At 32.6% G+C, this 18,720-nt stretch overlaps 1 protein-coding gene across 2 annotated transcripts in view; it reads left to right on the forward strand.

Moving 5' to 3' along the window:
- Nucleotides 1-18,720, forward strand: part of LOC135135388 (uncharacterized) — a 218,695-nt gene that overhangs the window by 184,523 nt on the left and 15,452 nt on the right. For both annotated transcript variants that reach the window (XM_064064416.1, XM_064064417.1), the window contains exon 4: nt 1,555-1,679. In XM_064064416.1, the coding sequence (XP_063920486.1) occupies nt 1,555-1,679 (125 nt within the window). The remainder of the gene's footprint in view (nt 1-1,554; nt 1,680-18,720) is intronic.

Raw genomic sequence — 18,720 nt, forward strand, 5'->3', positions numbered from 1 at the left:
TATAGTATAGTAACTTTAATGTTAGATCGTCGGAAAATTAAATTTTAGGAGTAACGTTTACGAGAACGATAATAGAGTGGTCACTCTTAGATTTAGTTCTTGTTTAACCAAGAAGATGGTTAACAGCGGACAAAACATGTTGTGTTAGCTTTTATGTTTATTAACACAGTTACGAGTATAAATTAATTTGTCGAACAAAAATAAGCAAGCAAAACTTTTACATCTCAGACTATAACTCACGCCATCTTGCCCTAGTGGCGAAAATTTCCCCAGTAAATTTTATTTTAGTGTGCATTTTCATGATTCATAAACGAGATTAAGAGTCGAAATTTATTTATTTTTGCTTAAGTTCGTAAATCTATGTCTTATGTTTCGTCATAATTTAAGCATCAATACTGCCTTAGTTTCTTCTAGTAACACCTTCCGGAGTAACGAGTAAGTAATGATTTTACAAAAAGCAGTATGGACGTGGTTAATGACAAATCCCGCGTTCCAGCAACATGATTTACATTGGAGCGTAATTGCTTTTACAGCAGTCCACTAAAATAATTCTTGTTCCAGCACGGAAAGGGATCAGAATGCACATAATCCCCATCGATCACAGAATACTCTGAAACATTAAAAAGCCCATTACTTCCAGAGAAAATCCTGGTAATTCATTACCCACAGAGCAACTTATTTCACGCAATAAAGACGGTGTATCGCTTAACTGATAAGATATAAATGTCACATATTTCAATTATAAGCACTATCTTCGTCCCGACGGGCGAGTAAAATAGATAACTTAACCCGATAAGGATAAAGCTACAGTTCCGGATATTATAAACATATAAAATGATAATTTATACGATTTTACTTCCTCTTGTTGATTCTCTATATTTCCACAGCCATTCTTCTGCGATATTTACATAAACATATAGTTTATATTACTAGGGCCCTTAACATCCTGCCACGTCTCGTCGTAAAAACTAAATCCTCGATACGGATTCTCAAAGTTCGAGGTAATGGGGCATTAAAAATATTCCTCCATAAAATTCGACTGTGAGAAGAAAAACAAAAATACTCCGGGTGTTGTTGCATTTTCTAAAATTATTACCTTGAAACATTTCACTTACTGTAAAAGCTGCCGCATTACCGCCGTCGTAAAAATTGCATATGTCATCACGCTTAGAGCCATCCGGGCAGCTATAAAATAATTTTTGTGAAACTGTACCTCTTGATTCATTCCGCTGTGAATTTTTTGTCCAGAACAAAAAATCGTTGTTTATAACTGCACCCGCATCTGCATCATACAGGATTAAATTTGGATGTGGGCGAAATTTTTCAGTGAACAAGACATGCGCCTACCTGGAACAAATTTACGATGGCGGCAGTTCTCCTATTTCAATTAATTTAATAGCGCTCTTATGATGGTGTATCGTTTAATTTAATTTCAACGTCCAGGAAAGTCGAGTCACACGACCGTTTATCTCCCTTAAAACTGATTTACAACCATACATACGTTAGGTATTTGCTCGTTTTGTCACGAGGGTAACGTTTACCTTTTGCTTTCAGGTCATGCACAGTTTTAACAGGATCGGCTGTAATTTTGCTATTACTCGCATCCTTCTTCGCACTTCTCGGCCATTGTAACAGCGACAATAAAACAATAATAGCCTGCGGGTTCTTCATTTTAGGAGGTAAGTCGAGTTTAATTTTACTTGCACGGCGTATACGATCATCACATGAACGAATTAAATTAATTACAATAAGAACTTTGTTTTACTGCGAGAGGAACTGAATATACAGTTACGTTTAACCAAGTTTGAACAGAGAGCTTAAGCTAGTGTTAATTAACAACAGTGCATTTAGAAAAGAAGGAACTCCATTAGAGAGCAGTCACATTAATGAAAAGCATAAATTTAATTAAATCTGCGCTTATTTGATACCGAATGTTCATTCGAAGATCGCTGCTATCTTACGGGAAAAGTAAATAGAAACTGTCTATTCTGCGCATTTTTTGACCAGAATTACTAAATCTTAATAGATATTTTGTTTTAAATTAAGCCTTTGCTTAGACAAAGGTGATTTTCCGCTACTTCCATTTGAAAATTTATTTTATTGACAAATAATAATTGAGTTATCTATCTCGAAATGACATTATGGAAGATATCAGTTTGGATTATGTATAAATGGAATTTCAGACGACTGTTAAAGCCAATGGAACTTAATGTGTCAGCAGAATAATGGAGAGATACCTTTTAATACCTCATCGAATTCCAATAAGATGGAACATTATCCATAACTATTACAGCTTTTAGTGTAACTACCTAATTTTTATAATTTTAGATGAATAACCTTAATTAAATTATTAAGTATTAATATGTACTACTGCTCTATAATAACCGAGAAAAAAACCATAGTTACTAGTTAATCGTCGTGATTTTTTCGTACCAAAACACTACCAAATTTCCGTGATTCGATTTTAGTGGCACTTGGAACTTGCTGCTCTTGTTCGTTAATTAAGACGTGGTATCTTGAAGTCCAAATAATATAACAATAATGAATACTTTTTTCGTATCAGGAGCTTTATGAGCTTATTACAAAAAGTTTGATGTAATATATAATTTCATCCTGGTGCAGGTGTAAATAATATTACATTCTATTGTAAAATGAAGCAAATTAGATAGATAACTAATAATAACCTATAAAAAAATTTATTACTGCGTTGACATTATAACATCAATGATCTTGGCGAAAAGAGGATTGGCGCCTTCTTCGGGGGCGGTTGCTCGGGCGCCAGCTTCCTCGACGGAGAGGAAGCACCTGAGGTACTCTAGTCGGAAAAAAGTATCTCCGGTGGGTTTCGTGGGCGGTCACAATGGAGATAATACAATGGTTGAAATTCAAAATATCTCTAAAACTATTAATACTATTCTAAGAACTTTCAAAGTCGTCTCTGGCTTCCCAGTGGATCGCGTGGCGGCGAAAAACTCAAGTGGTATTTTGCGGCGTAGATCAGCGCGGCATGGTTGTCACAAGATCTGTTATCTATCGGTACTCTCGTCGCAGAAAATTCGCTTCATTACAAAGTTTCTTTGTTGAAATTTAACAATCTAGTTAGATCATAAAGAGTCTTGTAGTTGTTCATAAAATACTATGTAGATCCACTTAAGAAGAAATAAATAAAGTTTTCTCCACATAGTCACCAAGGTGCTGCAACTCTTGTTGTTGGATTGGTAGATGGAAATCTAAATAGCCTGTATTAAGGACACAAAAGAAAGGTCTTGGAAACTGAAAATACAGTAGTTGTTATTTTTGTGTTGCAAATTCCAAAAATTTTGTATTTTCAGACACTACCAAGTTGAATTTTAATTGTATGACCTAGTTATATTTGACACTACTACATCAGTTTGAAGCAATCGTTTAAAATAGATTTTTGGATATCTGTTAGGGCTCATTATGGATACTCTGATTACCCATTCAGATTAGGTCAAGTCAGGTCAGGACAGGTCAGGTCATATAAGGTCAGGTTAGATCAGGTCAAGTCACGTCAGGTCAGATCAGGTCAGATGGTAATAGTAGCCATCTTAAAAAAAAACTACTCTTGGACACTGGTAAGGGTTCAAGATATCTTAAATCTCAAATTTCTACGGAATGATATTCGACATTTGTGTGAAGACACTACAGAAAGATATTGAAAGTTACTAACTACTTTCTTTATTTCTCTTTAACACAAAAACTTTATTTGCGATATTCTGTATAGAACACTTTTTTAAGATACCTAGATCGTTTTCATGTAAGATCTGTTTTTATTTTTCACTTATAACTGTAAATAGGCTAGCTACACATTTTCGTCACGTCTTACAGCTCCTATTATATAAAAAATTAGGACTCCCATTTACATTTGTCTGTCGTCTGTGCGCGATTTTCTTAGACAAATAATTTTCGAAACTACTAAACTAATTGTGAAAATTAGTTAGTTAATTATGATAAAAATATCGTGCATCAGTAAAAAACAACTAAAGGTTGTCCACTCATTACTAGAAACATTTGATGACGTCATCTCAAAATTTTTCTAAATAAATACTATTCAAAATATGCGATATAATATGTTTCTATACCTGTGATTTATTAATTCGCCCCTATTTTCATCTTCGTGCCTTTAGATAAAAAAATATATATAGAACATTAGTTAAATTGCACTGAAATTTTGCATAACGTGATCAACTGCTAGTCAAAATTCACGTATTTTTCCTTTACAAAAAATAGTTAATGAAGCAATACATTTTACCGATAAGATAAAAAACTCTTTACTTAATTTTTATCGCCACAAAATTTATTAACATGATCTTACTACAAACATGTAATTACTTTAACATGTAGAAATTATCGTAAACAAATAAACAATTCTGAAAACAAAATCAAATATTATAATTATTATTTGTCTATGGGACTAAATTTGTTTAATGAATTAATGAAATCTTAGCGAATTGTTACTAATTTATTTTTAACTACAAAAAAAAAAAACTAATAATTTTAACTACACAAAAATCTCAAAGTTTTTAAAGTGCTTTAAATTTTTCATATTTTTAAAATAATCATAGATGTCAAAATTCTCAAAATCTCCGAAAATATCAACGTTCTGAAATTTCTCGAGGTTCTCGAAGTTCTTGAAATTCTCAAAGTTCTCAATATTTTTAAAGTTCTTAAATATTTTTTTGTTCAAGTCGTTTTAACAGTTTTTAAAATTCTCAAAATTCTCGAAACGTTTTCGAAGTTCTCAAAGTTCACAGATGTCTGAAAGTTGTTAAAGTTCTTAAAGATTTTTGTATTTTTAAAGTCGTAAGATTTCAAGAGTCTCAAAATTCTGAAAAATTTTAAAGTTCTCAAACCTGTCAAAATTCTTAAAGTTCTTGAAGTTGTTAAAGTTTTTGAAATGATCAAAGTTCTCAAAATTCTCAAAGCTTCCAAAAGCCTCGAGATTTTCGAAGTTCTTAAAGGTCTTAATGTTGTCAAAATTCTCAAAGTTTTCGATATTGTCAAAGTTTACAAAAATCTCAACGTTTTTAAAGTTCTTTAGAGTGCTTAACGTTTCTCATGTTTTTGAAATGATCAAAATTTTCTAATTTATTAAGTTCTCGAAACCTTCGAAATTCTTCACATTCTCGAAGTTCTCAATATTTTGACGGTTCTCAATGTTTTTTAAGTTCTCGAATTTCTCGAAGGCCTCAGGGCTTTTAAAATTGTTAAAGATTTTAACGGTCTTAAAATGGTTTTTAAAGTTTTCTGTATCTAGAATTCTCAAAGTTTTTGAAATTCTCGAAGTTCTCAAAGTTTTGAAAGTTCTTAAAGTCTCGAAATCCCTAAAGTGCTTAAAGTTTTTCATGTTTTTGAAATTATCAAAGTTTTCAAATTTATCAAATTTTTCGAAATCTTCAAACTTCTCAAGGTTCTAAAACGTCTCGAAATTCTCGATGTTCTCAAAGTTCTCAATGTTTTTAAAGTATTTTGGTTTTGGAAACAATAAGTGGACTAAAATTAAAGCTTTCAATATATTTCTGAAAATGACAACGTTGATCAAATTTTATATGTAATTATTTGTCTATGAAACTAAGTTTGTTTAATGAATTAATGAAATAATTTCTTAAGGAATTGTCTCTAATTTATTTCGATAAGCTAAGGAATTATTGCAATCGAGTCCATCAGATAACTGCCTACTTTCATGTTTTTTCGACGTTTCATGGCCACGAGAATACGAAAAAATAGGTTTCCCGTTTCCGTTTGTCTGTCTGTCTCTCTTCCGTCTGTCAGCTTATGCCCCCCTCCTCCCCCCACATAAACTGATGATGTTATCTTACAATTTTGCGAAATAAATATTCTTCAATTTTTGAATGTTTACTCTAGACATCCAGTTTTTTGGGAAAACAACTGAGTGTGTTTAATTAATTAATTAATTAATTAACTAATTACATTCCTTTGCGTTGAGAAGACAAAATCATCTAATTTCGTTTTCTTTTAACCGCTGATGTAATCTGAAGCTATTAATAATCGAATTTTTCGAAGTATAAACATAAACATCCGAAGTTAAGAATACATATACTGAGAAATTCAAACGCGAAGAAAGTTCTCTCAAAATCACATTCGACCAATTTTTTTGGGTAACAGCCCTTCCCAGTGGGTGTCGAATTGTGCAACCGAGTATTCAAAAAATGGCTCACCAACTCTAAGACACGTTGTTCAGGTCCATTTATATCTGATGGCAATAAAGAATTTTTTAACGATTTTTCTCAGACTTGGACTTGTGAACTCAGTCATGTATCTTTGAATTGGTGCGCCATTTTTGAACACCCTGTATGATTAAATCTATGTATTACTATTAAAACAGTAAAACAAATTAAAAGTATCTTTAATAAACAGTTATCCAAAGATCCAGTGACTTGGATAATGTACGCCGAAACGACGTTCTTAATTTAACAGTTTTCACTTCTCGAACATATGCTAAAGAATTATTGTAATAGCGCCCATCTGGCGAATGACTACTTTCATGTTTTCTCGACTTTCCATAACCTTTAGAATATGAAAAAACAGATTTCCCATATTCGTCTGTATGTCTTTCTGTCTGTCATCTGTAGAGTCCGGAATTTATGAGATTTGCATACTGATGAATGATGACTGTTCATACTATAACTAAATGCTTTCGGATCTAGGCGAATTAGATAAATAGGAATTGATTGACGCATATTAAATTTTACATATTTTGCGTATATCAAGATTTTTCACATATTTTCGTATCTTTTGCATATTTTCACATATTTTGACAATTTTTAGATTTTCAAAGCATAACGCGAACTTTTTATTGCAAGTGTCGGCGTTTTTAACTTCTACAGGTCGAAATCTACAAGACAATGTCTTTGGTTAAATTTCGAAAATTGTCAAAAACAATCGAAAATTTCAAAATGAGGTGTATTGAAAAATTGAGTTTTTGAAAAAGTTGCTTAAAAAATCCCGAACAATTCTGAGATATACATTTTGACATGCCAATTGGAAAAATGTAGCATGTTTATGATACTGGAACGAGATTGTAGAAATATCCGGTTTGAAATTTTTTTTTTTTATAATCCTAAAAGTTGCCACATTTCAATTGGTGATTCTGGAAAAATGGTGGAAGTTACATTTACCACAATCGGTCTTATTTTAAATGGTACTAAACCCGCCCACCCACCCTCTCTTTTCTTAGAGGGTATATCATTTGCCAAAATCGGTGTTATTTTAGCAGATACTAGCCCCGCCCACCCTCCCTCTCTTTTCTTAGAGCTATCTCATTTGCCAAAATCAGTTTTATCTTAGCAGGTACTAGCCCCTCTTTTTTTAGAGGGTATGTCATTTGCAAAAATCAATTTTATTTTAGCACGTACTAACCCCGCCCATGGTAGAAGGAGACATGGTATAGGCATCCGATGTACCAATTTAAAAATCGTCTGCGCATCCATTTGTGACGTTAGGTGGCATCAACGACCTTGTGACTCTTGTGAGCTTCGCTAGGGAAGTCTAGGGAATTTCAGCTTGAGTTGTCATTGCTCTGTCCAATACGTCAATTAGTTGTCGGCTAACGAAAGTTAATGAAATTAATAATGATAAAAATGTAATTATTGAAATTTGAACGGTCCAAAAATGTGGTTTCGTATCAATTTCAATAAATGTGGGACATCAGCAAATGCAAATACCAATTTGCTCTTATCTCTTGAGTGTTGAAAAGAGGTTTTTGACATATTTATGCTCAGTTCTCTCCACAAACCTAAATTCTGCGATCAGATCACACATACGACTGCAACAACTGAATAATCACAAATAAATTTTTGCAATTTAAAGAATGTATTTTAAATTTCGCGCTAATTTCACCCCACTAGACGTCACACCCGATGCGTATGCCTATACCATGTCTCCTTCTACCATGACCCCGCCCACCCACCTTCTATTTTATTAGAGGGATCACAGTTGCCAAAAGCAGTCTTATACTGGCAGTTACTAAGTTTAACTTTTTCCTACAGAGTTCTATCTTAGCAGATACTAGCCCCGCCCACCGGCGCTGTTCTCATTCTAACGATTTTATTTTTGTTGAATATAATATATTTACAAACAAGCATTAAAAAAGTAAAGGGAAAAATAGGACAACTTATAAATAAAAAGTTTAAGGAAGTACTAGAAAAGAATCAAGGTTATATTTTGTTATCATGTTATCAAAGGTAGCTAAAATACATAATGGAGACTCTAGTAGTGAAGTTAACATATAACCACATTTAATTAGGGCTCTTAAGTATGCACCCATTAGATCAGTGGATGTAGAGGGGAGTTTCTCTACCTATAAACAAATTTTTTTGTGATAGACGACGTAATTTTGTAATTGAAAACATTGAAAAACATATAGTTGCAAGTTATAACATTAACGCTGTGGCGACACAATAATAAGCAGTAATAAGCGAAGAAAGATAAGCGGCCTCGTGGTCTAGTGGTCACGATACCTGCCCAGCAAGCGGAAGGCTTGGGGTTCGATTCCCACCGAGGCAGAGCAACATTTTTCTTCGTTTACCTACAATGCAGACTATTAAGTGTTTTTTGATGTATCATTGTACTCGTTTTTTTACAAACATTTGTTATTTAGTTGTTTTTTTTGTAAAATAAAGTTTTTAAAATATCGCACAATGTTGTTTTAACTTAAACCTATTAGACTTATGGATACACTACCAATGTATTGTATGCTCAATAAAAAAAAAGTACAAAATGTGTGCATATTTTTACAAAAAATTTGCATATTTTCGTAAAATTAAAACATATTTTGTTATTTTTTCCGCATATATATGCACATATTTTGGTCAAATTTTGTGCATAAAATTCCGGACTGTAGTCATCTGTGTGAATTTCGATTAGAGAGATAATCTTCTGAACTACCGCATCGATTGTTCTCAAATTTTATATGTATTTTGGGAAAATCCTGTAGATGGTAAAACGCTAATAAAAATTAATAATTCAATGTTATATAAATTTTATAAAAAACAAACTTCTACATTTGTGATTTACAAATTTACTTCAATTTTTATCTTGGACACCCAGAATCTTGGAAAAAAAATTGGTCTAAAAAGTTTAGACAGTACTTCCCTCGCTATAAGAAACGTGACGACTGCATGCCTATTATGTTTTTTTTTCGCAGTAGATTTCAAAGCATTCGGTTTTGTAGTTCCTGAGTAAATCAATAAAATAAATTTACGCATTCATTAATTTTTTTCAGTCACCCTGTATATGCAAATCCAAAAAATATGAATGGAGTGATAAATCACAAGTACAGACTCATCATATTTTGTACATTTTAGATATGATTTATTCGGCAAACTTTTGAGCTGACGTCATCAAGTTTTTGGAGGGGATAAGCAAATATATTTTGACTAAACATGTATTATGCTCTTTATAACCTTAAAACACCTGCAAGATTTCAAAGCATTCGGTTTTGTAGTTCCTGAGTAAATCAATAAAATAAATTTACGCATTCATTAATTTTTTTCAGTCACCCTGTATATGCAAATCCAAAAAATATGAATGGCGTGATAAATCACAAGTACAGACTCATCATATTTTGTACATTTTAGATATGATTTATTCGGCAAACTTTTGAGCTGACGTCATCAAGTTTTTGGAGGGGATAACCAAATATATTTTGACTAAAGATTTATGATGCTCGTTATAGCCTTAAAACATCTCCGACATTTCAAAGCATTCGGGTTAACAGATTCAAAATTAAATTGCAAAATGTTGTTTTATAATTTTGATTTTTTTTCCAAAAATCTGGACGTTTCCGGTGAAAATTCGGAGTTGTAAACTACATGTGTAGGACTATGTTCTTTTATACAATTTAAAACCCATTTACTATGTACAATTTTGAAATGACGTCATCGCATTAGTGGTGGGGATGACTAAACAAATTTTGGTTAGCGTTTTACCATCTACATGATATTCCTAAGAAAAGTACAAAATTTCACAACAATCGGTCCAGTACTTTCGGAGATTATCTGTCTAATAAAAATCCGGGACGGCAGACAGACGGACAGACGGACAGACGGACGGACAGACGGACAGACGGACAGACGGACAGACGGACAGACGGACAGACAGACGGAAATGGCAGACCTATTTCTTCGTCTTCTAGGGGTCATGAAAGATCGAGAAAACGTAAAAGTAGAGAGTCGGCCGATGGACTCGATTACAATACTTCCTTTGCTAACACTCGGGAAGTAAAAATACAATTTAACTTTCAAACTGCAAGATTGAATGCTCGAAAATCTTGAAAACATTTTGAGGTTGTCGCAAGCATGATAAATCGTTAGTCAAAATTTATCCGCCCTTCACAAAATTGATGACGTCCCAAAATTTTGCCGAATAAATCGTGTCTCGAATAGACAAAATAATATAAACTTATACATGTGATTTATTAACGCATCCCTATTTTTTAGAACTCCTTATACAGAATGATCAATAAAGCAGTATATTTTATTGATCAAATCAAGATCGGCTCATCCGATTTTCCCGACAGTTGGAGAATACAGTAACATGTTAACAAATAAACATATACTTATAAAAATGTTATTTTGGTTGAATGTTGTGTAACAAAATATGTATATACAATAATCCAACCCAACAACGTATAGTTTACTGCGTAAACATATCTTGACTTATTTAAAATCTCGAATTGTAACTTAATTACAGGTAAACTAGAACAATCAACAAACTGCTACATGTTGGAATCTTGGATCTACATAAGTTATTCCAGTTTTAAGACATCGTGCGTGTGTCGGCTAACTGCCCTAACTTACATAAAAATATGTCTAAACTTTTGATCTAGAAATATAGCCAGAGTAAAGTAAAATAGTTACCCTAAACACATTTATAAACAATATAGTTTACGATAGTGGGTTAAATTTCACGTATCTCATTTATTTAAATTAGGTACTACTATAACCAGTTACGTTACCGCACTACTGCAGTAAAATTAGATTACTGCAGTCATTTTTTAACCCACATCTAACAAACTGTCATGTTTCCTCATATCAAGGGGTGGCCCCTTTGATGAACAACCGTGGTTGACTTTGACGTAATGTCATTTTCAAATCGATAACGCCACATGTGTGTGTCACTTTATTATTTTACACATCCTTCTGAAAACCTGGTAAAGATGACTCGTTGAACTATAGAATTGTTGAATAATTCATAGGCCTAAATAAAGCTATTCTCCCAATATAAAAGGTCTACCAATTTTTATTTCCTCCACCTAGCAACAAATACTGTAAATAAAATCCTAAAATAATTGCTCCTAGTAATTATCTCACAGCTCATTATATTTATGTAGGACGAAATCCACTGATTTCGATAGAGTCGACTCGAGAATGAGGTCGCACATATTAAGAGAACGATAATTACCTCCTTTAGATCCCCACATTTCAGTTTTCTTTGATGGCTTTACGCGGAAGTTACTTTTTTCATTTTTAGCAATTTGAAGTTCGCAATTATGTGAAATCGTCATAAAATAGCCGCCTTCTGGTTGCGATGGTGAGCTTTGATAAGTTGTGCGGGAGCTTAGGTGTGGCCACTACGAGCGAGGAGGATTTACCGCAAGGATTTAGAGATTTACTATGCTTTTCTTGTATTTCTTTTCCTATCCGAGCTGGCAGTTTTCAAGCAATATTGAACCAGACTACTGAAGAACTAATTTTTAGCGGGATTTTCGACGACACGTGACAAATTGAAGCTTACATTTAACTGGTGGAGATGAGTCGTCATACATCGATGAGCTTCTCATAAATCATCCGGATGTTGTAAAGTTAAAGGTCGTTTTTTATATTTAAACGCTCCGAGCAAAGAAATTAGATGACGCATAAAGCTCGTAAAGCTTTATTCTGCTTCACAGCATATCAAGTGCATCTTTGTACTATGAATGTGCAATGCATTACAAAAGAGAATATCATTTCATTTAAAACTTTTATTATTTCCTGTGTGATTTCAATAAATAAACTACAGAGAGAGGGAGCTACATACGCTTGCATGATACTTTTCAATTTCAAAATAATTGGTTTGTTTGAATGATCTGATCTAATTATTACTAAAACAACATGTAAATATGAATGGTATGCATTTATTTGTGGAAATTATCAAACAAGGGCCTATACAACGTCATGCCTAATTCAATTCAGGCAAACATTTAAACGCCGGTTTTATTGTTTTATCGTCTGGAAACAAATGGTAAAGAGCTCAAACAAAAACAAAAATGTAAGCATGTGTAATGTACAGTGTGCTTCACTGCCTCGGGTTGTATAGAGAAATAACACGCCAAATTAGTTTTTCGTTATTTCCTATCTTTCACATGGCCGTATCAGTATTATTTCAACTATCATTAAAACATTATACTACCATCATTTGATCGTGTGAATTCTTTTAACAGAACCGTTCACAATCAGCGTTATTCTCGCCGCGCTGCGCTGATACCGTACTTTGGCAAATACAAAAATAATATGAAAGTTTTGCGTAGGAAATGTCTACGTATCTCATGAATATGAAACAGACGGTTCAGTTACGCAAGAGAATCAAAAATTTCTCGCCTCGCGTAAGTTATTATAAAATGTACCCGGAACATAACGAAACTTCAATATCGACCTAATATACTAGAGGATTTGAGGTTTATTTATTCTCTTTTTTTTTTAGTAAATAGATTCCGTAAAAAAGCTGCGAAAGCTCTTTACTCGTTATTCACTTCAGCTTTCTGTACACGTACTGCTCGAAGCACGCTACGAAATATAAAAAAAGCTTTCACGTTTGACAGCACAAGATGTATGATGCGGGATGACAACAACTAAATTACTAGATAAAAACTACTTTCGAATTTTAACACATAATATCCATAAATGGAGAACGACCGTAATGAAATTGTTTACAAAAACAGAAATGGCTTTCCTGATCACTTCCAAACGATTAATTTGGAAGTCGTATACCACTTTAAATGCAAATGATAGGACCCGGTACTTTGGGTATGATAATTAAACACTTAGGAAACTCGTACAACGAGTTGTTTGAGTTAGTGGAACAATATTGGTATAAAAATATACCGTTTTAAAATGAAGTTCTGTAGTTTTATTAGACGGTAATAAAACAGGTTGTAATGAAGTACTTAAATATTACGGATACTGCAATAATTATTGTAATCTCATTACGTAAACGTTGATTTGTGATTTCGTTCTACCACTGTGCGTTAGCAATATGGAAAATTAAACGAATTTAGGAACACATTTGCAACCATTTCGAATTTTCGATGTAAAGTGTTTTGTTTTTTTTTAATCTTTTGAAGTCGTCGACCTGTAAAGTAAAAAAGCTTAGCAAATCGTGTCAAAATGACTTTTTCTTTTAATTTTTTCCCGTTTTATTCCCCTCGCCTTTACTTTTTTGTACTCTGTCTTTCTATGTTCGCGGGTCTTTTTTTCTCGTTGTTTTTACCAACATTCGAGTTTCATACACTCTTCGGTAAACTGTTATCCGACATACGCACACCTTAATTAGACTTATGTTATTTTTTTTACACGCTTCGCTGCTACACATTATTCTCTCATAATATCTCCTTCATTATATTAATTAACGAGAATAAATTCGTCAGAAAAGTAAGTCGTAACGTCAGATTCTCAAATATCGAGTAAGAACTTCTGGCGAAAGACTTTCACATTCTTGTGTGATTCTGACTTTTAAGTATACAATTGTATCCACTGTTTAAAAATAGTGTTGTTCAAAGAGGGGAAACCAGAAAAAATTTAAAGGTTTCAAATCAGGTGATCGAGGTGGGTAGATATGGTCTGTGGTAACTAATCGTCGTCATAAAATTCCTTTAGACAGTTCAAACTTGTTTGGGCTGTATGAGCTGTTGCGCAATCATGCTGAAAATATGTATTCAGTAATTCTTCAGGATCACTAAATTCCTGCAGGATATTCTGATATCTCACAGTTGTACCAGAAATGGCACACAAAAATCCATTTTTTGTGGATTTAATGCAGTCACGAAATAATTTTATCACATAACTGAATACCTTTAAGAAATTAGCTTCAAGAACAACAAAATGAAAATAAAGCACAAGTTACGTTGTTAAGCCGCGAGATTTAGGCAACCCACAGCAACACAAGTTGAATGTTCTAAGACACGACTTACGTAATTTTGTATTAATGAGCAGCGAAGACTAGATCACAAATAACAAAATTCGTACGTCTTATGTCTGTACTTCCCACCACGTCATTATTCCCTTTTCTATTTTCCCATTGTTTTTAGTTATTATACAAAAATTTCCACTTCTTGTTTTCAGTGTTCGTAGTCGTATATATTATTTTCCGTTAATGCTATTATACATGTTACTTACTTTCGCTTTATGGATCCTCATACTTATTTTATTTAGCTCTTTTTTTAGTACTTTTTATTTACATTCCAAACTTTATTATGTTATGTTATTGTATTAGTTTCCGGTGCTTTTTCCAATTTCAGCTTTCGTTTTGCTTTTGTCTTTTTTCTATTTTTTAATCATTTATCTCCCCCTAATTATCGGTTATATTTATTTTTATATTTAATATTAACAATTCTTCAAAATATTGTCTCCTTTAGTTTAAAGCAGACGACTTCAAACAAAATTTAAATAGAGGCACGTGTTTCAAAATAAAAGAATGTGAAGCTTATCTCATTACAAATTTTGGTGATTATTTGTTAAAAAATTTCACATTATTAATTTTGTAATATAAGTGAAATTATTGCTACTTGAGTCCAGTATCATTTGATACCTATACACTATACAGGGTCGCCAAAAAATATCGAAGGAGTTGAATATCATCGAATACTAGAACTCATTGAAGTTTGGTACACAAGTAAAAGTATTTGAACTATATCCTCTAAAATATTATTGAAATTTCCATCAACATTTGTTTTAGGAATACAAGGCGAATTTGATTTTTTTTAAATAGAACGAGAGGTCAAATTAATTTTTTTTTAAAAAGCATTTTCTTCTGTCTTCAGTAATGTAACACGTGTCTTTCTTTATTTGCAATAAAAGGCAAAAACATTATTAAAATAATACAAAAAAATTGGAAAAATATATTTTTTGTTTTATTTCAGTTACCTGTGTTATTTTTACAATTATTATTAACTTTTACTTAATTTTTCTATCAAGGCAAAAGTGATAAAGAACGAATGATAGATAAAGACAACATTTCCTAGGTCAAATAAATATAACATTTTCCAAATTGTATTATTTTAATGTTTATTTTTCTAATCCGCGACCTGGAACCGACGTACGTCACAACCCCCAGGACATCGGAGAGTCATAGGTTTCTTCGTATCGCGTATTCTTATATGTTTGATAATCTTCTCATTTTTTGTATTTACATATTTTTTCTGTGTTTATTTTTCTGTCTTTAGTTTTTGTTTTTATGAATATATTCCATCATTTTTCAAATCTTTGTTTATTGTTTCCATTTTACCACAACTCTTTAAAACAGCATTCAAAAATAGTATTTTTGAATTTCTTCTATTTATAGCGTAAGCTAAGAAGTATTGTATTTGGATCTATCCGGCGAACGGCTGCTTTCATGTTTACTTGAGGTTTTATGACCTCTTGAACATAGAATAGGTCTCCCGTTTCCACAGACAGACGTCTGTGGTCTGTCATCTGTCGTGTGTCTCTGTCTGTGGTCTGTCCTCTGTCGTCTATCGTCTGTCGTTTGTCATCTACCTGTGTCGACTTTTATTAGACAGATAATCTCCCATATAGATGGTAAAACTAAATTTATCTGATCGGATGATGACCTCATCAGTTGACTACTCATCCATTTAAATCCACATAACGTACATATTTTCTCCTCCTTGGTCTACTTTTGTTTGTACTTTCTCAAAAAAACATCTTTTTCTCTTTTGTTCAAGTTCATTTTCGTTTAATACTCCCGTTTTGTGTCTGTTCTTCGACCCTCAGTAAAAAATTATTTCCTTTCTTATCGATTTTTGTGATACCTGAAATTTCTACATGAATTTTCATCATTTCTTCCACTAATACTTCTTGTCTTCCTATAATCTTTCTTATATTCCATGTAGCGATTCTCAGTTTCATATTTCTATCTTCCTTTCTCTTTTTTCCTGTTATCCTAATAGTTTTTTTTGATGACTTTTGTTTATTACTTAGTTCCTTTATGTCATTGTTCTCTGGATCCCATTTCTATTCTTTTTCAGTTACTATCAACATCCCTTTCTGAATCTATATCCTTTGTTTTTTAGACCTTTCTGTAATTTTGTTTTGCATTGTCTTTTTTCTAATCGAGTTCATCGGACGAATGGCCACTTTTATGTTTTCTTGACGTTTCATGACCCCAACAGTACGAAGAGAGTAGTCTCTCGTTTCCATTTGTCTGCTGTCTGTCTGTTTGTTTATCTGTGTCCATTTTTATTAGACACGTAACCTCCGAAATCGCAGGACTAATTGTTCTCAAATTTTGTATGTATATTAGAAATATCATGTAGATGGTTAAATGCTAACCAAAATTTGGCTAGTCATCCCATCAACAATTTGAGTGGTATTCTAATATGGTTTGAATGTTGCGCAATAATATACTAATGTACGTGTACTTGTAGTGTATGAAATCTACTTTCAGTTTTTGTCGCTAAACGTTCAAATTTTCGCAAAAACATTTGCAAGGTATAATAACGTTTTATTTCCGACATGGTTTGAACGTTTCCGTGGCGCAGTGGGCCTATCGCAGATAATGGTGACCTGCCATACTGCGATTGTGGTTCGATGCCGAACTTGGCCCTTTCTTTTTTTTTTCTTGCATTGGCATAACGCTGTGACTACTTTTCTTTTACGCTGTGCCTAGAATTATCCATGTTGATGACGTCATGACAAATTTTTTATTGGTCAAATTAAGAGCGAGTCACCCCATTTTTTTGAAAATGTGAAGAATATTCTGCGTGACATTCCTTCGATGTATAAACATAAATAAATACTTGAGCTTCAGACTGCTATTACCTACTGCTGAAAAACAAGCGATGTTATTTATGCCTCTGGTTTTTACTTTCCAGATCTTATCACAAAACGAAAATCATAAAATCAATTTTATATTTTTTTTAAAGATCTGGATTTGTCACATTATTCTTATACCCTTCGACCAAATTTTTATTAATCAAATAAAATCCTCAATTTTTAGATTTGGTTATACAGGATCGTTAAAAAAAATTAATGAATCAGGCAATTTATTTCATTGAATAAACTAAGAATTGCAAAACTGAATAATTTGAAATCTTGTAAACATTTTCAAGTTCTTGTAAGCATGGTAAATTGTTAATCAAAATCTATCTGTTTATTTCCCCCAAAAAATTGATGACGTCATCTCAAAATTTTGCCGAATAAATTCAATCCAAAATGTGCAAAATATGATGAGTTTTTACTTATGATTCATTATTGCATTCATATTTTTTAGATTTGCTTAAACATGTGGCTCAAAAAAATTATAAATGAGACAATTTATTTTATTGATTAAATCAGGAACGGCTCACTCTATTTTCCCAAAAAATTTTTGAAATACAATACTGTTATTTTTAGTATTACACTGCACCAATCCAAGTTGATGTACGTGTCCTTGCAAAAATGTTGATGACGTCATCACAAACTTGTGTAAAAAAATATTTCATTGTACTTCAAGAGCAAGGGAAGTTCTGTCGAAACAACTTTCGACCAATTTTTTCTTAGTTAAATCGCCCTTGATATATTGTTATTTTTATAATGTCCCAGTTTATTTTTGTTTCGATAACTATATCAATTTTTTTCTTTTGAAGATTGCATTTCTGTTATGCAATTTAACAGACCAAATAGTGATTCAGCCAAAGGGAGCCGACCTACACTGTTGGAAAGAGCGTCTGTTACACTCGATCGATCAACTTTTCTTTATCATCTTGTCATTTCACTTTAAAGACAACTATTTGTCTCAAAAATAATCATGTACACAATGGTAATGGTCCAGAGTATATCGCACCACAATTTAATTAGCAATTAACTGAAACTTGGTGTTCCCTAAATAGCAATTAAGCGTCGGTTCGCGTGTTCATATTTCATGAACAGTTAAATTGTTTTCTTCAGCACTTAATAATAGATGCTAAAGGACTGATTCCCTCACAAACTAATTTGTTGTACTATATTTCACCTGCTCACATATGCCAGAAGCACTGATACTAACGACCGGATTGTTATTCAACTCTACAAGAAGTTGTAATTAATTAAGACATGTAATCAAATAATCATACACAAAACTGAAAGCTCTGATAATAATTTTAAAATACACAAGTGTTGTAATAAATTGTTATTTACGGTGACGTTGTTAGTTTTTGTTAATTATGTTTAATATAGTAAAAAATTTTGTCTTTCACAAGAGAAATATTTTTTGGCGTAGTGCCAGGTCAAATTAAATTCCGCTTACCGTAACCCATTAATGCCAAAACTTTCAAAAGTCGTTGTATCGTTAGCTTATTTGTTCAGTATTAAGCGTCCGAACATGATCTACTTACCTCTAATACGGACGCAATCGATCCTACTTACTGGTAGCCATTTTAACGACTCGGAAAATCCCAGTTACAGCGGGGTTACATTTCCAGGCACTTGATATATTGTACGCGATAAGATTTTCTTTGAATTTTGT

This window comes from Zophobas morio, unplaced genomic scaffold, assembly GCF_036711695.1.
Source record: "Zophobas morio isolate AGI-343-1 ecotype UQ-CSIRO unplaced genomic scaffold, CSIRO_AGI_Zmor_V1 ptg000024l, whole genome shotgun sequence".
NCBI lineage: Eukaryota > Metazoa > Arthropoda > Insecta > Coleoptera > Tenebrionidae > Zophobas > Zophobas morio.